We start from the raw sequence: 20666 nt of genomic DNA, 5'->3' as shown, positions 1-20666 counted from the left end.
AATCTAAGAAGCCATTGCCAAACCTAAGTCATGAAAACTTACCCATTTTCTTCTAAGAGTTTTATGGTTGTAGCCCTTGTATTTAGATTGTTGATCCACTTTTAATTAATTTTTAAAAAATACCGTGTGAGGTAGGGATCCAGTTTCATTCTTTTGCATGTCAATTTATTTCTCCCAGCACCATTTATTGAAGAAACTATTTTTTCCCTTTTGAGTAGACTTGACACTCGTATGAAAAATTGTTTGACATTAGATACATGTGTTTCCTTCTGGACTCTCAGTTCTATTCCATTGGTCTGTATGTCCTTCCGTATGACTGAGCCATACTATTTTGATTACTGTAGCTTTGTAGTAAGTTTTGAAATCAGTAAGTTGGGTTCTCCAACCTTGCTCTCCTTTTCAATATTGTTTTGGCTGTCTGAGGCCGCTTGCAATTCCATATGAATTTGAAGATCAGTTTTCCATTTCTGCTAAAAAGGCCGTTGGAATTTTGATAGGGGTTGCATTGAATCTCAATTGTTAATTATCTTTTAAAGAGATTTAAATAAGAAGAAAACCAGATCTCTTATATTTACCCACATAGCTACATTTCTACTGCTTCTCATTCCTTTTTATACATCCAGATTTCCATCTGGTATCATCTTTCTTACACCGGAAAGATTTGATTTAACATAGCCTGTAATTTTTTTTTTTTTTTTTTTTTTTTTGTAATTCAGGCCTGCTGGTAATGAATTCTTTCTGCTTTTGTATGTCTTTATTTCACCTTTGTTTATGTGTTTCTGTTAACAGGTTTTTTTTTTTTTTTCCCAAGATGTTGCTTCACTGTCCTCTGGCTGGTTTCTGGTAAGAAATCTGCTGCCATCCTTACCTGGGCTTCTCTAGAAGTGATGTATTCTTTTTCCTCTGGGTACTTTTAGGATTTTCTCTGCATCACCGGTTTTAAACAATTTTATGATTTGCCTTGGCATATAGCTTATATATAGCTGCTAGTTTTTGTGGGTTTTAGTTTTCATCAACTTTGGAAAATTTTTAGCAATTATTTCTTCAAATATTGTTTCTGTCTGCCTCTCCCCTCCTTTGAGGACTGTAGTTACCCGTGTATTAGGCCCTTTGAAGTTGTGCCACACCTCACCGATGTTCTGTTAAATTTTTAAGTCTTTTTTTCTCTTTTTGTTTCATTTTTTATGGTTGTATTGCTGTGTCTTCAAGTCCACTAATTTTCTGCATTGTGTAATGTGCTGTTAATCCCATCTAGTGTGTTTTTCTTCCCACATATTGTAGTTTCTGTGCCTAGAAGTTCAACTTAGGCCTTTTTTTAATATCTTCTGTGTCTCTGTTTAACATGCTTAGTCTGTCCTCTAGCTTCTTGAACACGTGGAATTCCATTATTATAACTGGTTTAATGTCTGTGTCTGCTAATTCTGTCACTGTGCTCTTTGAGTTTTGATTGACTTTCTTTCCTCTTCATTATAGATATTTTTCCAGTTTCTTTGCATGGTGAATAATTTATGATTTCATATTGGACTTTGTGAGTTTTACCTTGTTGGGAGCTGGATATCTTTGTATTCCCGTATGACCTTTGTTCTGGGATGTAATTAAGTTGCTCAAGAAGTGTCTGAGCCTTTCCAGTTGATGTTAAGCTTTAGTATATGGGACCTGAGCAGTATTTAATACAGGTCTAATTTTCTCAAACTTTCTGAGTACTGTACTTGCTGTTTGGTGAATTAGGTTTTTCCTTCCAGCTGGTGGGCATAGGAGCTCTTTGATGGGGGTTATATGTGAATGATGGAGATTATTACCCTGTACCTTCTGGGTGGTTCTTTCCTGGCCTCGGTTGATTTCTTCACAGGCCTGCACTGACCAGTCCTCGGCTGTCTTCTGTCTGCAGGTCTCAAGCCTATGGTGCCTTGTCTGCCATGGTCTTCCAAGGGGGCTGCTGTCTCTGCCTCCGTCCCCTCTTTTGCGCTATGGCAGGAAGTTCCTTCCAGGGATGAGTGGGGGCCATTGTGGAGGTCACCGGTGTCATGCCTCACAGGGTCACTGTCTTTTATTACCTGAAGTTCAGTGACTTAAAAACCATTGCTAAGTTGATATTTGACAAAGGCCCCCAAACAGTTAAATGGGGAAAAGACAGTCTTTTTAACAAATGGTGCTGGTGTAACTGGATATCCACCTGCAAAAAAATGAAACAAGACCCATACCTCACTTCTTGCACAAAAACTAACACAAAATGGATCAAAGACCTAAATATAAAATCTAAAACAATAAAGATCATGGAAGAAAAAATAGGGACAACGTTAGGAGCCCTAATACATGGCATAAACAGTACAGAAAACATTGTAAAGAACGTAGAAGAAAAACTAGATAACTGGGAGCTCCTAAAAATCAAACACTTATGCTCATCCAAAGACTTCATCAAAAGAGTAAAAAGACTACCCACAGACTGGGAAAAAGTTTTTAGCTATGACATTTCTGATCAGCACCTCATCTCTAAAATCTACATGATACTGCAAAAACTCAACTGCAAAAAGACAAATAACCCAATTAAAAAATGGGCAAAAGATATGAATAGACCCTTTACTAAAGAAGACATTCAGGTAGCTAACAGATATATGAGGAAATGTTCACGATCATTAGCCATTACAGAAATGCAGATCAAAACTATAATGAGATTTCATCTCACTCCAACAAGGCTGGCATTAATCCAAAAAACACAAAATAGTAAATGTTGGAGAGGCTGTGGAGAGATTGGAACCCTTCTACACTGCTGGTGGGAGTGTCAAATGGTACAACCACTTTGGAAATTGATTTGGTGGTTCCTTAAAAAGCTAGAAATAGAACTACCATATGATCCAGCAATCCCACTCCTTGGAATATATCCTAGAGAAATAAGAGCCTTTACATGAAGAGATATATGCACACCCATGTTTATTGCAGCACTGTTTACAATAGCAAAAACACGGAAGCAACCAAGGTGCCCATCGATGGATAAATGGATAAATAAATTATGGTATATTCACACAATGGAATACTACGCATCGATAAAGAACAGTAAGGAATCTGTGAAACATTTCATAACATGGAGGAACCTGGAAGGCATTATGCTGAGTGAAATTAGTTAGTTGCAAAAGGACACACATTGTATGAGACCACTATTACAAGAACTTGAGAAATAGTCTAAACTGAGAAGAAAACATTCATTTGTGGTTACGAGAGGTGGGAGGGAGGGAAGGTGGGAGAGGGGTATTCACTAATTAGATAGTAGATAAGAATTACTTTAGGTGAAGGGAAAGACACCACACAGTACAGGGGAGGTCACCACAATTGGACTAAACCAAAAGCAGTTTCCAGAATAAACTGAATGCTTCGAGGGCCAGCGTAGCAGGGGCAGGGGTCTGGGGACCATGGCTTCAGGGGACATCTAAGTCAATTGGCATAATAAAATCTATTAACAAAACATTCTGCATCCCACTTTGAAGAGTGGCTTCTGGGGTCTTAAACGCTAGCAAGCAGCCATCTGAGATGCATCAATTGGTCTCAACCCACCTGGATCAAAGGAGAATGAAGAACACCAAGGACACAAGGTGATTACGAGCCTGAGAGAACGGGCCACATGAACCAGCCAGTACGTCATCCTGAGACCAGAAGAACTTGATGGTGCCCGGCTACAACTGCTGACTGCCCTGACAGGGAACACAACAGAGAACCCCTGAGGGAGCAGGAGAGCAGTGGGATGCAGACCCCAAATTCTCATAAGACAAGACTTAATGGTCTGACTGAGACTGGAAGGACCCCAGTGGTCATGGCCCCCAGTCCTTCTGTTGCCCCAGGACGGGAACCATTCCCGAAGCCAACTCTTCAGACATGGATTGGACTGGACAATGGGTTGGAGAGGGATGCTGGTGAGGAGTGAGCTTCTTGGATCAGGTGGACACTTGAGACTATGTTGGCATCTCCTGCCTGGAGGGGAGATGAGAGGGTGGAGGGGGTTAGAAGCTGGCGAAATGGACACGAAAAGAGAGAGTGGGGGGAGAGAGCAGGCTGTCTCATCAGGGGGAGAGTAATTGGGAGTGTGTAGCAAGGTGTATATGGGTTTTTGTGTGAGAGACTGACTTGTAAACTTTCACTTAAAGCACAATAAAAATTATTTAAAAAAAAAAATTGCTGAGTCAAAAATGGTGGCAGTGGCTGTGTCCCAGGCCTCTGGGCTGCTGATTTGGGCCCGGCCACAGCTAGGGCAGCCTATGACGAGCAGCGCTCACAACGAGGAGGGTTCAGCTCACACGTGGAAGGCTCTCACCTACTTTGTCGTGCTCCCCGGGTTGGCAACACTCCCCGGGGTGGGAATAAGCACGCTGAACGTCTTCCTGAAGTCCCGCCTCAGGGAGCACGAGACCCGAGTTCGTTGCTGACCCTTCTCCACGTCAGGCCCACCCCCTTTCCCTGGGGAGATTGTAACCATACTGTAACCCTCATGTGAATCCAGCTGGCTATGAAGATGACTGAAGAGAAGCTGGACCACTGTTGGGGACCACAGCACTGGTATGGACCATTACTCTGTGTGAGGACCAGAAAAGTGTACGAGACCTTAGGCTTACTTTTAATTGTATCAAACAATTCATCTTTCATCCCTTTGCTTGTGGCGGGAGACGGCTTAAATAAATTAATTTAGTCACAGGAAAAAAAAAAATTGTTTATTCACATAATTTTTCCAGTTTTTTTTAGTTTCACACAGAATATAAATCCAGTTCCTATTACTCTCACAGCTCGGCTGGAAGCGGAAGTATTTACCTCAGTTGTTTTTGAAAAGCTGTCTAGGATGCTGGTGGGCTGGGCGTGTGGGCGGGGGCAAGGATTCTGGTGGAGGCAGGCAGGCCTGGACAGGAACTGTGCTTCACAGCTTCTAGGTGTCCCACTCCTGCAACTCAGCATTCATAGGCGAAATCTGCATGTTCAGCTCCTTAGGAGGTTTTTTTGAGCATTGGGTGTTGGCCTCTGTTGGCCAGGATGGGTTCTCTTTGGAGGCTGAGGTCTAGCCCAGCATGTGCTCCCCAGGAGCCACGCAGACCCCCTCACATTCGTTGGCAGGTAGACAGAGGAGTCTGTGTACTCACCACGGGACTAAGCTTGGAGCAGAGGCTGGGACAGGCCTGCTGCTCAGGGCTGGAAGTCCTGGGCCATGGCCCAGTTCAGCACCGGGCTCACCCTTATCTGCCTGGGGAGGCCAGCCCAGGGTGGGGCAGGTGCTGTGTGGATTTGACAATTAACAGCCACAGGAATTAGAGTTGAGCTGATTTGGGCTGAAAAGAAAGTTGAAAACCAGAGTTTTTCTGGTATCTTTCACAGAGCAGACATTATGTTGGTTAGGGGGAGAGTAGAGCACAAGCGTTGGTCCCACCTGGCACAGGGAGAGCAGGTGGGTGACACACCAGGGGTGGGGTGGCCTGGTGCACAGTTGGAGCGGCCTCCTCCTATCCCCCAACTTCAGAGGTACTCAGCGCTGTGAAGGTGTCGGTGTTTCTTGCAGGGGTCTGTTGAGTCCCGTGTTCTCCAAGCTCTTTTGTTCAAGGAGCTGTTCCTCCAGTGACACTGTTTCACACATAGTAATGTGCTGTTACGTAAAGTCCGTCTGCCCCTTCCTGTGTCCAAGGCTCCCTGCAAACCACTGGGCTTCCTGCGCCCTTTAGCAGCCACGTAGGAGTCTTTTGTTTAGGCAAGACCCTGATTTACTTAACCAATCTGCTATTGGTGGAGAAATGAGTTGCTTTCTATTTTTTGTTTTTTTATATGACAAACAGTCCTGCTCAGTAAACATCCTTGCACATATCTTCCCCTCCCCCCCCGCCCCATAATTTCCTTGGACTAAATTCCTGAACTTAACATTAAAGAGTAAATCAGTGAAATTTTTCTATTTCTCTCAAGAAAATATAAAAAGGTGTTTGTTTTCCTTGTTCTTCAGCAGCCCTCTCTTGACTGTTTTCTTTCTGTGACCCAGGACCCCTGCAAAGAGACAAGAGAAAGCAGGGGTTAGAGCAAGAACAGACCCCTCTGCCTCTGTCTTTGGGGTGGTGGTGGTGGGCCAGCATGCTCTCAAGAGTCCCATCAATGGACTGGGAGGATTTGGCAGAGCCACAGGCCCCGGTGGTCATCTTTGCACCCAGCAGCCTCTGGCTTGGTCAGGTATTGTGGGCAGTGGCCACAGGCCTAAAGAAGGGCAGCCTTGCAGAGCACTCCAAATGAAAACTAGGAGCTGAGGGTGGGGCGGGGGAGCAAGAGACTTCTTCAGTCAGAGAGCCCTTCTGTGCAGAGACCCAGGGCCGGGCATGGGCCTCACATTCAGGATGGGTGTCAGGCGTGCTTGGGTCTGCAAGGCTGCACCTACTGCGTCAGCCCCTGGTTTACCACCTTACACTCAGCCCCAGTTTAGGGCCTGGCTCCTGGACAGGCTCAGTGGATGCGATTGCGTGAACAAGCCTTAGTGGGTGCTGTGAGGCAGGCCGCCAGCAGGCTCTGTTGCCACCGCCTGAGTGATGGTGGCTGCCTCCAGGAGGAGGGCAAGGGAGTGGACGATGCCTGGTGGGGTGAGGCCAAGTCAGCACTCATTCCTTTGGGCACAAAAGGTTGCTGCTCAGATACCACTTTTGTATTTCCAGTTTATTTTTTATTAGTTACACACGCTAACCATGTGTTCAGCTCAGTGGAGTTTACATATGTACATACCCACGTAAGCCCCTCCAGCCCACCAGGGTCATCTAGCCCATTCCCACTTAAGCCCGCTCCCTGCCCCACCACGCCCCCAGGTAACCACGCTCTGATTTCCCTGGCTGTGGCGAGTTGCGCCTTCCACAGCTTTTGTGTCCGTGTGGCTGTGCGGCATCAGCTGTGCCCTCGTCCTGGCTCCTCTTCGTCTGCGTGGTGTCCAAGGGCCGCTGTGTGGTTGTGAACCTCAGCAGTTGTCAGTTTGGGTCTTGGCTGCCCTGTCGCCCCAGGACACCTTTCTCATGAGTGTTTGTGTCTCCCAACCCAGGCGTTTGGACAGGCACACACAAACCACAAGAAGGTGGCGGCGGATGGCGAGAGCCGGGAGGAGAGTCTGATCCAGGAGTCGGCCTCCAAGGAGCAATACTACGTGAGGAAAGTGCTGGAACTGCAGACGGAGCTGAAGCAGCTGCGCAACGTCTTAACCAACACTCAGTCGGAGAACGAGCGGCTCACCTCAGTGGCCCAGGAGCTGAAGGAGGTGAGGGCTGGGGCAGGGGTGGGGCAGCGGTCAGATGCTCCAGCACTGCCGTGCAGCCCACCTCCCTGCTCGCTGTGCCTGAATACAGCAGTATTTGTGATTGATGGTCCAGGAGCTCCAGGCAGGGAGTAGCTCTGTGGGCCGGGCCAGGCTCATAGGTCCGGGGCGTCACGTCACCCAGTGTGGCTCAGCCAGGGCGTTGTCTGTGCTCCTCGTGCTCTTTCGTCCTCCACCAGGTCTCACTTTGGTGGAGGCAGAGGACCAGGGAGAGACACATGGCATTCTTCAAACGTCTGCCTGCATTTAGTGTGCTGCTGTCTCATTGGTCAAAGCAAGTCCCACGAGCAAGCCCAGCGCCCACACGGGCCACGTGACAAGACAACAGGACAAAGGGCAAGGGCACAGGGGACTGTTGCTTGGGCAGCAGTGCAGTCAGCCCCTCCAGGGACCAGTCTGCAGGCCGCAGGGGTATTTCAGGTCAGCATTCCATTTCCTCTTCATCGCACACCCTTCCTCACCTGGGGGATGCTCTCTCTCAAAGCTGTGCCTATCTGGGCCTGACCGTGTGCTCCATGAAGTTAAGGTAGAATGGGTGTGTCTGAAAATTAGTGCCTAAAAAGACAGATGGGGGTGCTGTTTCCCCTACCCTCAGTTGTCCCAGCCAGCCATGCCTCAAACATACCTGGCAGAGAGAGTAAGGCACTGTGTCCTAAGCCCACCTGTGGGCAGGCAGCAGGGTGGAGGGGTGTGTGGACTCTGCGCTGGAGTGATGTGGGTCTGGGCTCCCAATGTCATGCCCATGTCCTCCGATTTGTACGGGTGAAGCAAGAACATACATGTGAGCCTTAATGCCCATGGCACCCAGTGGCTGCTTCTGCCTAGTGAGTCCTGTGCCATGTGCCCAGGCCCCAGGAGTGAGCCTTCTAGTCGGGAGAGGGGGAAGATAATGCAACAGTGAGTCCACGGGGCGTGTGTGGGGGTGGGCATAGACTGTCTGGGTGAGTCTGGGGTCATGGAACCAGCTGCCTGGCAGTACCAGTGTCCAGGGCATGAAGGGCATCACAGGAGACAGCTGCACTCAGGCAGGTGGCCAGCTCCTGCAGGGCCTCACAGGACACTGTCAGGACGTTGGCTTCTCTCTCAGAGGGATGGGCTTGAGGAGGCTCTGCACAGGGCAGGGACAAGCTGCCATGTGGGGGAACAGACTCTGGGGGTCAGGGTGGAGGCAGGGAGGTCAGTGAAGAGGCAGCCCCCAACCCCACATCATCCAGGTGAGAGGCCTGCGGTAGAGGTGGGCATCCAGAGAGGGGCTGAGCAGCAGGAGGGTGGGGCCGCCACCACCAGTGTGTGCTGGGACAGCCACAAGGCAGGCAGCAGGGGGTGCCAGGTATGCCCACATGGTGCAGTCCTGACTCCAGGTCCCTAGTTCTGCTTGGGAAGAGGGTTGTATCACACCCATCTGCAGGACTGCTAACCAAAACCAACCCATGCTGGGGTGTGGGGCAGCTCACCTCCTGTTTGACTACTCTGTCCTGTTGGCACCACATTCCTGAGTCCAGGTGGGATGGGTGGGCCCCCAGTGAGGGCAAGATGTTGTCTTCGGTCCAGCCTCAGTTTCCCCATCTGTAAAACCATGGTCCCTGAATCCTTTTGTAGTGGGGACACTGGTTCGTGACCTTGTGTCCCGTTCCCTGACCTTGTAGGGATCAGGCCTTGTCCCTGGCCTGGGCATGGGCATCCCTGTGGGCAGGTGAGGTGGTTCTGAGCAGAGACCAGTGCCCTGAGACCAGTGAACAAAGGCCAGGAGGTTGGAGGTGAGTGGGGGCCATGCCCAGGGGGTTGGGGTGCTGGCACCTGAACAGGGCAGGAGTGGCTGGGGAGGGGCTTGTATTGAATTCCAAAAACAAAACAAAACCCACTGCCATCGAGTTGATTCCAACTCATAGTGACCTTATAGGACAGAATAGAACTGTCCTGTAGGGTTTCCAAGGAGTGGCTGGTGAATTTGAACTGCTGACCTTTTGGTTAGCAGCTGAACGCTTAACCACCAAGCTACCAGGACTCTAGATTGAATTCCAAGGGGGCGGGAAGCCCGAAGAGGCCTCCAGGAGGGCATGGCATGGTCTCACTTCATTTTACCAAGATCCCTCTGACATAGGGTGGGTGTAGGGGACAGGGCGTCACAGCTGCAGCAGCCTGGAGGGCCGATTCTCCCTGGGCAGAAGCCAGGAGGGAGCTGGGTGACAGGCTGGCCGGAAATGAGCTCAGCTAGTCCCACAAGCACTTAAACGTCTGTGGCACTTTGCTTTAAGCACATGCAGTAGGGAGTGATGCCAGCGAGGAGGGGGCCCACACTCTGGCCTCACTCTGCTGGTGCTCTTGGCCCTCCCCTCCCCTGGCTTCTGCTGCCAGTCTCCATGCCTGGCATAGAGTGGTCACCATGGTAGTTCTCTGTCCCCAGAAACCCGGCTGGGAAGTGTCCACTGAGCACGGAGAGCGGGTCTGTGTGCTATGGCTACAGCATGACTCCTGTACCTTGGCCCCCTGGGAGCTGTCAACTCTCATTGGCACCGTTCTCTCTGGTGAGAACTCTGTGTCCGCTGGGGCACAGGCTGTGGCCTCCTTGCCTGGCATGTTTTCTCCTTTCTGAGGGAGAGTGGACACCAGCTCCAGTCTCCCCATCCTTATCGCTGAGTGGCAACCTCTAGCACCCGCTCCAGGGTGGATGCCAGTTGGCACCTGCCTCGTCCCTTGGGAAGGCCCTGCGAGGCCTGTGTCGCCTGTGCTCTGCAGGGAAATCTCACCAGACCTTACCTGGGGCAAGTGGCCAGCACATCGCCTCCCCAGAACCCTCCGTCCTGTACCTGGCCTGCCCGCCTTGCCATGGGGTGTTCCTTGGTGGTGGGCTGAGATCCATGAGAATGTATTTGCTGATTGGCCTGGGCTGCACCCTGGGTGGCAGCTTGTGCAGTGCTGACACATAGCAGGTGCTCAGTGAGGACCTCACAGCGGTGGCGCCCTCGACTTTCCCATGGCGAGAATGTTGGATTCCTAGGCTTTTCCTTAAAATCTAGTTTGGTGGCTTGGGAGGGCCTGGAAATCTACAGTTGTCGATCACACCCTGCGCCTACTCGTGGTATTGGCACTGTGGCCCCCACTCACGCAGACCTGTGAGCCTTATGTGGGGCTCACTGACACCACAACCACCTGGGGGTCCTCTTCCCCATCCACAGAAGAGGCTGGGCCTGGAGTGTGGGCAGCACACTGGAGCAGGGGCCTGGCCTGGAGTGTGGGCAGCACAATGGAGTAGGGACACGAGGATGTAGATAGGACCCTTTAGGATGGAGGACACCCTGGCAGCCTCGCTGCTCTTCACTCCTTTCTACTGGGCCCGTGCTCCAGGCCCAAGCCGAGAAGGCTGGGCCTCCTCTTTCTCTGTTACCTCAGGGCATTTGTTTTTTGCAGGGCCCTCTACAGGGATGGGGAACCCTGTTGGCACAGTTGTTAAGAGCTTGGGCTGTTCACCCAAAGGTCAATAGTTTCAATCCACCAGCTGCTCCTTGGAAAACCCTGTGGGGCAGTTCTGCGCTGTCCTTTAGGGATGCCATGAGTCGAAATCGACTCGACAGCAGTGATTTTCTACAGGGACAAGGACCTTGTTTGGCCCATGGCAAACCTCTCGTGTCCTGCACCCCTTCTATGTCCGCACGCCATGGTGGGGGGAGTCCAGTGGGGGAATGGTCCACATGCTTGTCTGCACAGTGCAGGGGGCTTGCCCCCTGCCCCGGTGCTGTGGGTGGTGGTGCTGTGAACTCAGTGGTCAGTCTCTTGTTTATAGTCTTCCTTTGGCTTCCCACTGGGGTGTTTCCCACAAGGAGATGGCTAGATTAGAAGTTATGTGCACGACTTTTTGAGGGGCTTCCAGCTGCTGCTCAGATGAGTAGAAGCAGGTTATATATGTTTCCTTACATTGCCACCCATATGGGTTGGCATTTTTATTTACCTTTGCTTGTTTAACAGGAATTTTGATTTCCTGGTGAGCCTTGCTTTTTTCTAGTTGGTAACTTGATGTCTGGTCTCCTGTGGTGTAAGCTCTCTGGATCACTTAATGAGAGGACTGCATTCGTCAGCAATGCCTGCTATATTGAATGATTCTTCCTCTTTGCTACTTTCCCGTTTTTTTTTTTTGGTCCTGTTTCATCAATCCAACATTACTATTTGCTGTGTATTTGCATAGACCCTTGGAATCTTGTCTGCTAAGAATGCCGTTCAGATGAGGACATAAGATACGATCATGGGTAACTCTAGTGTCCTGGGAGATGAGGCCAGAGAGATTTTGTGGAACCCAGAGGACAGACAGTGCTTCCAGCCGAGGGAACTGTGAGGGCTTCGGAGTGGTGGTGATGGTGATCTTGACCAGCCAGATCCTTGGAGATAGGTAGGGAGGCCATTTGAGGCAGTGGGAACAGGGGACAGAAAGGGAGGAGGATGGGGAGGATGGAAGGTTTGTCCAGGGGGTGCTCGTGCCCCCCAGGGAACATTTGGCAGTGTTTGGAGAAACAATTCTGGTTGTCACACCTTAGGGGGATGCATTTGATGGGTAGATGCCAGGGAAGCTACTACAACAAAGAATTGTTGTTAGGTACCATTGAGTTGGTTCCAACTCAAAGCGACCCTGTGTACACCAGAATGAAACACTGCCCAGACCTGCACCGTTCTTATAGTTGTTGTTATGGTTAAACCCATTGTTGCAGCCACTGTGTCAGTCCATCTTGTTGAGGGTCTTCCTCTTTTTCGCTGACCATCTGCCTTACCAAGCATGATGTCCTTCTCCAGGGACTGGTCCCTCCTGATAACATGTCCAAAGTGTGTAAGATGAAGTTTTGCCATCCTTGCTTCTAACAAGCATTCAGGCTGTACTTCTTCCAACACATGTTTGTTCATTCTCCTGGCAGTCCATGGTGTATCCAGTATTTTTCGCCAACGCCATAACTCAAAGGTGTCAATTCTTCTTCGGTCTTCCTTATTCATCATTCAGCTTTCACATGTATATGAGGTGATTGAAAACACCTTGACTTGGGTCAGGTGCACCTTAGTCCTCAAAGTGACATTTTTGCTTTTTAATACTTTAAAGAGGTCTTTTGCACCACATTTGCCCAGTGCGATACATTGTTCGATTTCTCGACTGATGCTTCCATGGGCGTTGATTGTAGATCCAAGTAAAATGAAATCCTTGACAACCTCAGTATTTTCTCTGTTTATCATGATGTTGCTTATTGGTTTTACTGTAGTCTTTGATCTTCATCGGTAAGTGCTTCAAGTCCTCTTCACTTTCAGTAAGCAGGGTTGTGTCATCTGCATATCTCAGGTTGTTAATGAGTCTTCCTCCAATCCTAATGCCACATTCTTCTTCATGTAGTCCAGCTTCTCAAATTATTTGTTCAGCATACAGATTGAATAAATATGGTGAATTACCCAGCCCTGAATATCACAGCTCTGAGGTTGAGACCAGGGTCCCCAGCACAGAGCACATAACAGCAGCGGGCATTTTTGATTCTAGCACAGTGTACACCAGGTCCTGCACTGGTCTCTTTGCTTGAGTGAAAATATCGCTGCGTCTTCACAAGCAGCCATGAGGCAGGAGCTGTTTAACAACTTTATTGAGACGAACCACATCCCGTGCAACCCACCCATTGAGAGTCTACAATTCAATGGCTTTTAGTCTATTCACAGATGTTTCCTCACTCCAAAAAGAAACCCTGTGTCCATCAGCAGTCACTGCCCATCTCCTCCCACCCCCCTAGCCCTGTACAACCACTAATCTGCTTTCTGTCTCTGTGGATTCACCTCTCCTGGGCCTTTAATATATGGAACCATACGGTGTTTATCCTTTTGTGTCTGGCTTCTTTCACGCAGCATCATGCTTTTAAGGTTGTAACATGTCACGTGTCATAGCATGGGTCATCGGCATGCCTTTCTGTGGCTGAATAACGTTCTGCTCTGTGTGTGTGTACCACATTGTGCTTAGCCATTCATTCCCTGATGGACATTTGGGTTGTTTTCCTGTTTTAGATTATCTTAATAATGGTGCTGTGAACCTTTGTGTACAAGTTTTTGTGTGAACCCGTTTTCAGTTTTCTTGGGTATGTACCTAGGAGTGGAATTGCTGGATCATGTGGAAATTCTACATGTGGAAATTTAACTTTTCAAGGACCCACGAGATTGTTTTCCACAGCAGCTGCACCATTTTACATTCGCACCCACAGTGTATGAGGGAGGAGCTATTTTAAATGGGTAAATGGGTTTTACAGATGAAGAAACTGAGGGTCAGAGCAGGCTTGCGTCCCTTGCCGTAGGTTCCAAGCTACTGAGTGGCAGAGCGAGGGATTGGACCCGAGGCCCTCTGCTGCCCACTCCCTACACACGGCCGCAGGTTCCCCTCCCCGACAGGATGTCCACATTGGGCATGGCAGGTCAGACTCCTGTGTCCTGGCAGTACAGCTGACTGTACACAGAGTGCCTGGCTGCTCAGGGCCTCATGTCCCTCCTGTGCCAGGTGGTGGATGCTCATGCCCACCTTTCTGTCTCCCCCCACAGATCAACCAGAACGTGGAGATACAGCGAGGCCGCCTGCGGGATGACATCAAGGAGTACAAGTTCCGGGAGGCCCGCCTGTTGCAGGACTACTCGGAGCTGGAGGAAGAGAACATCTGCCTGCAGAAGCAGGTGTCTGTGCTCAGGCAGAACCAGGTGAGTCTGTGGCCCAGGGCCAGGGGCACGCAAGGGCCCTCACCCCACCTCATCCTGCCTTCCCATATTGGGAAGGTTTGTCGCCCTGTGTCTTGGGTTGAATTGTGTCCCCCCAAAATGTGTGTCAAGTATGGTTGTCCTCCATTTGTGATCAGATGTAATTGTCCTATGTGTTGTAAATTCTAATCTCTGCCTATTATGGTTAATGAGGCAAGATTAGCTTATGTTAAAGACGATTCAGGTGGGTAGCAACACCCTTACTCAGGTCACGTCCCTGATCCTATGTAAGGAAAGGTTCCCTGGGGTGTGGCTTGGATCACCTTTATCCTACAAGAGACAAAAGGAGAGAGAAGTGAGCAGAGATAGATACCTTATGCCACTAAGAAAGAAGTGCCAGGAGTAGAGCGCATCCTTTGGACCTGGGGTCTTTGCTCTGAGAAGCTCCTAGGCCAGGGGAAGATTGATGACAAGGACCTTCCCCGAGAACCCCCAGAGAGAGAAAGCCTTCCCCTGGGCTGGTGACCTGAATTCGGACTTCTAGCCTCCTAAACTGTGAGAGAATAAACTTCTGTTTGTTAAAGCCGTCCACTTGTGGTATTTGTTACAGCAGCACTGGGTAACTAGAACACCCTGGCTCACCCTACATACCAGCAAGGGCGGTGAGCTCTCATGGCCAGGACTTAGGCCCAGAACTCCCAAGGGGCAAGACCTCTGGCAGGCGTGCTGCTGACCATTGGCCAACCTGAAGCTGTGGTCCCAGCAAATCACAAGAGATTACACTAAACATCCCAGAAGCTAGACCTGCAGGCTGTGTCCCCACCTCCAGTGGTGACCATGGGGTCTTCACAGGGTCATCCTCAAGCCTCTGTGGAACTGGGGCCTTTGAGCTTTCCGGTGGTCCCTCTCGTCCTCTGTGCCTTATCTAGGTGCATGAGACATGAGCTCCACCCAGCTCTACCCTCCTGCACCTGCGGCCTCAGGTGCTGTTTCTCTTCTCTGAGCCTAGTGTAGCCTCCATGCTCAGGGCTGCAGCAGGAGCCTCTGAAGGAGTCGAGGGAGGGGAAGTTAGTGGAGGAGCTGGGTGGGCCTTGAGGAGTAAGATGGGGCTGTCTGCTCCTTGCTATGGGGGCTGTGGCTGGCCAAGTCTCAGGGACCTGCTAGAGAAGACAGGTTCACCTCTGGCTGTGACCTGGGGTCCAGTTTGTCCTAGGCATGTAATTTCACATAGTTGCAATTTTGGATTCTGCTGTTGCCAGCTTAGTACCAGCGCCCCTGGGGTGCGGCTGTGGTGTGTGTGCTGCCTACAGTACAAGCGAGTGGCTGCTGTTGTCCCAGGCTCGCTCCGACTGCCTTGGGGGGGTCTCAGTTCCTTCCAATTTGAAATACACTTAGCATGGTACTAGTGAGCGTGTAAGTACGTATTTAATTTATTTTAAGAATATTTAAATAGCTTAATGTCAATTAGAAATTTTTATACCATTTAAAATAACGCCTGGTTCCCCCAGCAGGGGCTGGGTTTGGCCTTCTCCTGCTCTGCAGTGTGAGCGAGCACTTTGAAACTTTTTGCAGATTTACTTGGCATAAAGGGATTGCCTGACTTGTGAGTTCTTTGAATTCCCTTTCTCAGGTGGAATTCGAGGGCCTCAAGCATGAGATTAAGCGACTGGAAGAAGAGACTGAGTATCTTAACAGCCAACTGGAGGACGCCATCCGGCTCAAGGAGATCTCAGAGCGGCAGCTGGAGGAGGCACTGGAGACGCTCAAGACGGAGCGGGAGCAGAAGAACAGCCTGCGCAAGGAGCTGTCACACTACATGAGCATCAATGACTCGCTCTACACCAGCCACCTGCACGTCTCCCTCGATGGCCTCAAGTTCAGTGATGACGCTGCTGCCGCCACCACAGAGCCCAACAACGATGCTGAGGCCCTGGTCAATGGCCTGGAGCATGGCCTGGCCAAGCTGCCACTCGACAATAAGACCTCCACACCCAGAAAGGATGGGCTCCCACCACCCTCTCCCAGCCTGGTCTCCGACCTCCTCAGTGAGCTGAACATTTCCGAGATCCAGAAGCTGAAACAGCAGCTGATGCAGGTGAGGGTGTGGCCATGCCAGAACTGGCCGTGTGGGGGCCCCTGGCCCACATCCCCACCCCACACAAGGCCCCTGTCACAGACCCCTGGAACTCGGAAAGTTCTGGCTTGGGTTTCCCCACCTCCAGCCCTGCCCCACATCTGCACATTCCTAAATGGTATGCACCCAACGCTTTATGTTGATGAAAGTCCTACTTAAATTCATTTTAAATTCTGCATTGTTACCATAAGTGCAGCACCCATGTTACCGATAGAAGATACCCAGAAAAGGAAGGTTCTGATTGCTAGGTAGAGGTTTTCTCATGTACTGCAGTGGGGGCAGAAGGGTCATGTAAGGACAGTATTCTCAGATGAAAACCCCCTGGTGTCTCACCGTGGGACTCTCAGAGCCGCCAGCCTGCTGCAGGTGCTGCAGGCCCCAGGGGGCAGGCAGAGGTGGGGCTCTCCCTCCCCCGCCGCCCTGTGTTGAGCATGGAGACCCAGGATAAGGTAGAGAGCCCGTGTGTGAAATGATACAAAGCTAGTCTTGTGCGTAGCACCACACACAGCACTTGACACACAAGGACACAGGCCGCAGGGGGTGACACGCTTAGGGTCTTCATGAAGTTATCTCCTGGAAGACAGGGAACCTTTCCTTTTTTGGTGACTCCACAAATGTCTGTTCCCTGCCCCGAGGGTGCTGGGGACAAGGACAGGCAGTCCCTGCCCCCGGGGAGCTGAGTGCTGGGCTGGAGGATCTACCCTCCAGCCTGCAGGTCTAGGACCTCAGCCTCCTGAGCCCAGCATCCCAGGACTCTGGAACATGAGCCCATACGGGGTGGTGGCACGGCGGTGCCTAGGTCCCTCTAAGCTCAGAGCGGTGTTCACCTCGTGTTGGCTTTGAGTGGCTACACAATCAGGCTCTGAGTTCCAGCCCACCCCCTTCTGCCCACATGACTTTGGACAAGTCACCTAGCACCTCAGCCTCAGCTGCTCCAGCTGCAAAGCGAGGGTGGGAGCAGCACCTCCTTCTTGCATGGTTGTGAGAGTTGGTTCTGGCACAGAGGGTTCTGAGGGTCCACATGAGCTGTTCCATCCACATCCCATTTCACTGACGGCCAATGGAGGCCCAGGGGCCGATACATGGTATCAGGCAGGACAGTGATCACTGTGCCAGGGTGGCCCATCGCCACCTGCTGACTTCGCTGTGCTTGTGCCTCTGCAGATGGAGCGAGAGAAGGTGAACCTGCTGGCAACACTGCAGGACACACAAAAGCAGCTGGAGCAGGCACGTGGGGCCCTGTCAGAGCAGCACGAGAAGGTGAGCCGGCTCACAGAGAACCTGAGTGCCCTGCGGCGCCTACAGGCCGGCAAGGAGCGGCAGACAGCCCTGGACAACGAAAAGGACCGGGACAGCCATGAGGACGGTGACTACTATGAGGTGGACATCAACGGGCCCGAGATCCTGGCCTGCAAGTACCATGTGGCCGTGGCTGAGGCGGCTGAGCTCCGGGAACAGCTGAAGGCACTGCGTAGCGTGCACGAGGCCAGTGAGGCCCAGCATGCTGAGGAGAAGAGCCGCCATGAAGCCGAAGGCCAGGTGCTCACGGAGAAGCTCGCCCTGCTAGAGAAGGCCAGTCGGCAGGACCGCGACCTGCTGGCTCGGCTAGAGAAGGAACTCAAGAATGTGAGCGACGTGGCCGGCGAGACTCAGGGCAGCCTGAGCGTGGCCCAGGATGAGCTGGTGACTTTCAGTGAGGAGCTGGCCAACCTCTACCACCACGTCTGCATGTGCAACAATGAGACACCCAACCGTGTTATGCTGGACTACTACCGCGAGGGCCAGGGCGGGGCCGGCCGTGCCAGCCCTGAGGGCCGTGGCCACCGCTCTCCTGTCCTCCTGCCCAAGGGGCTGCTGGCCACGGAGCTGGGCAGAGCGGAGGGTGGGAGCGGGGAGAGCAGCCCTTCGCCCGGCTCCTCGCTGCTGTCACCCCTGAGCGACCCGCGCCGCGAGCCCATGAACATCTACAATCTGATCGCTATTATCCGTGACCAGATCAAGCACCTGCAGGCAGCTGTGGACCGCACCACCGAGCTGTCACGGCAGCGCATCGCCTCGCAGGAGCTGGGCCCTGCTGTGGATAAGGACAAGGAGGCACTGATGGAAGAGATCCTGAAGCTCAAGTCGCTGCTCAGCACCAAGCGCGAGCAGATCACCACACTGCGGACCGTGCTGAAGGCCAACAAGCAGGTGAGCCAGCTGGCCAGGCGTGGAGCCTGGGGGCTGGGGCCTGGGAGGACCAGGGACGTGGGGGCAGAGCCTAGGGCCTGGGGCCTGGGAGGACTGGGGACGTGGGGGCAGAGCCCGGGGGCTGGGGCCTGCAGGAGGGCTATATGCAAGGGGAACAGAGCCTGGGGACGGGAGCTAGGAGTTCAGTGCCCAGGAGGGCCGGGGACAGGGATAGGAGTGGGACAGAGCTTCTCTTCAGAGCTGCAAGCCAAGGGCTCTGTGAGGCTTCCAGGGGTTGGGCTCTGGTCCCTGGGGAAGCTGGGCTGGACCCTGGAAGGCTGCTGGCCTGAGTGGGCATTTCCCCTTCATCTCTGTCCTCCTACCCTTGGTGCTGGCTCCACCCTGACCCTACCGCTGCTCTGCCTGGTCAGGCATCCTTGATCATACAGTTGTCCCCAAGCTGGAGTGTATGCCCCTCCAGACCTGGAGCCCTGACACAGTGGCTTCCACAGTGGTTCTGTGGAAGCCCACGACCCCCAGAAGGCACTAAGGACCTCCAGCCAGGAGGATTGGCGGGGTGGGGGCGGCAAGCTTCGGTGGGTCCTCCCGTAACCAGAGCAGCAGTTTGTTTATGGTTGTCGCCTACTGGGGGTCTGTAGAGAAGCCATGCCTACTGCCCAGCCTTAGTGCTGTGGGTAGAGTATTGTGAGGGGTCTTGGGAATGGTTTGGGATCCTCACCAGACTGTGGTGTGACTGAGGATCTGGCCTGGAGGCTGTGCTGGAGGAGGGATACATTCATGTTCACATGGGCCCCACCATGCAGCTCACGTGCCCCCATGCTGACCCGGAGGAGTACCTCCCTGTGGTGGGGTAAGGCCTGGCACTGCTCTGCAGCCCGCCTACCTGTGGACTCTCTCCTTGCAGACAGCTGAGGTGGCCCTGGCCAACCTGAAGAGCAAGTACGAGAACGAGAAGGCAATGGTGACTGAGACCATGATGAAGCTGCGCAATGAGCTCAAGGCGCTAAAAGAGGACGCTGCCACCTTTTCCTCACTGCGTGCCATGTTCGCCACCAGGTGAGGAGGTGGGAGGAGCTTGCACCAGGCCACGCCAAGTGCAGCTGGTTGGGCTGGCTGGTCAGGGCCCAGCAGAGGCGCTGCGTCTGTGCCACGCAGTGGAGTTGCAGCTGACTGTATCCTGTGTGCTGCCTCCTCAGAGCCCTGGAAGGGGTCACAGGGCTGGTAGGGTGGGCGGGGTGGGGAGGCAGGGGCAGCGGCAGATGTGGAAAGGAGCAGATTTCTGCCCTGTTCCCTGTGACGCAGCCAGCATCTCCTTGGCAGCCAGCCACGGACATCCCTGATGGAAGAGGCCTTGTCCTTCCACATGGAGGCACTTAGGGCTGAGGTCCAGGGTAGGCTGTGAGAGGCACATTGCCCTGATGCTGGCTGGGTGGGGATCCTCCCACATGGAGGGGGAGTTTAGTGACAAGGTCCAGGGTGGGCTGTGAGTAAGCCCCTCATACACACACCCCAGGGTGGGTGGGTGGAGGACACGGGCCTGCCCAGTCCAGCCCACTGCTCTGACATGGCAGTTTCTCTGTGACCTCCCCCCCTCCCCTACCTACCCACCCACCCAGGGAAGGTTAGACCAGGAAGCTGGGCATGGTGAGAGTTCCCAGGTGTTGGAGGCTGCTTCAGGGGCCCTTCCATGAGAAGGATCTTAATACAGGGAGTTTCTGCTGGGGGCCCCTGGTTTTCTCCATCTGAAGGGCGATGGTGCCCCCTGCTGGCCAGCAGCAAGCATCCCTCCCACTGTGGTCCAGGAGCTGGTCTAGTCAGTTCCGTGTTGCACCTGAGGAACCCAAGCCCTGAGGTTAGACAGGATTGGAGTCTGGGCTGGAGCCCTGCTTCCCCTCATGCCCGAGGCTGGGCATCCCAGTTTTTTGGTGTCCCTGCCACAGGGGCCCCTGCCTGGTCAAAATGGAGACAAGCTGGATTTTTTCCTAAACAGGGTATGTGGGAGGAAGGGGGGAGGAGACAAGGAAAGAACATTTCAGACATTCTCTGGAAGCTTCCCCCTCTTCCTGGGGTTTAGGCAAGCCCTTGGGAAAAGGGCTCACAATTCTTCAGCATTAACACCTAAATCTCAGCTTCCTTGTTGTTGTTGTCATTAGGTATGTCAAGTCGGTTCTGACTCATAGCGACCTTGTACACAACAGAATGAACACTGCCCAGTCCTGCGCCACCCTTAAAATCATTGTTATGCTGAGCCCATTGTTGCAGCCACTGTGTCAGTCCATCTTGTTGAGGGTCTTCCTCTTTTTTGCTGACCCTCTACCAAGCATGATGTCCTTCTCCAGGGACTGGTCCTTCCTG

The 20666-nt window shown here is 52.2% G+C and overlaps 1 protein-coding gene across 2 annotated transcripts in view; it reads left to right on the top strand.

Moving 5' to 3' along the window:
* BICD2 (BICD cargo adaptor 2) overlaps positions 1 to 20666 on the top strand; it is a 99564-nt gene that overhangs the window by 71609 nt on the left and 7289 nt on the right. For both annotated transcript variants that reach the window (XM_049895408.1, XM_049895407.1), the window contains exons 2-6: positions 7028 to 7240; positions 13838 to 13990; positions 15618 to 16082; positions 17286 to 18311; positions 19216 to 19367. In XM_049895408.1, coding sequence (XP_049751365.1) covers positions 7028 to 7240; positions 13838 to 13990; positions 15618 to 16082; positions 17286 to 18311; positions 19216 to 19367 — 2009 coding nt within the window. The remainder of the gene's footprint in view (positions 1 to 7027; positions 7241 to 13837; positions 13991 to 15617; positions 16083 to 17285; positions 18312 to 19215; positions 19368 to 20666) is intronic.

The sequence above is a fragment of the Elephas maximus genome, chromosome 9 (genome assembly GCF_024166365.1).
Source record: "Elephas maximus indicus isolate mEleMax1 chromosome 9, mEleMax1 primary haplotype, whole genome shotgun sequence".
In the NCBI taxonomy this organism is placed as follows: Eukaryota; Metazoa; Chordata; class Mammalia; order Proboscidea; family Elephantidae; genus Elephas; species Elephas maximus.
Note: the sequence above shows the minus strand (reverse complement) of the source record. Positions and strands in the feature narration are given on the sequence as shown.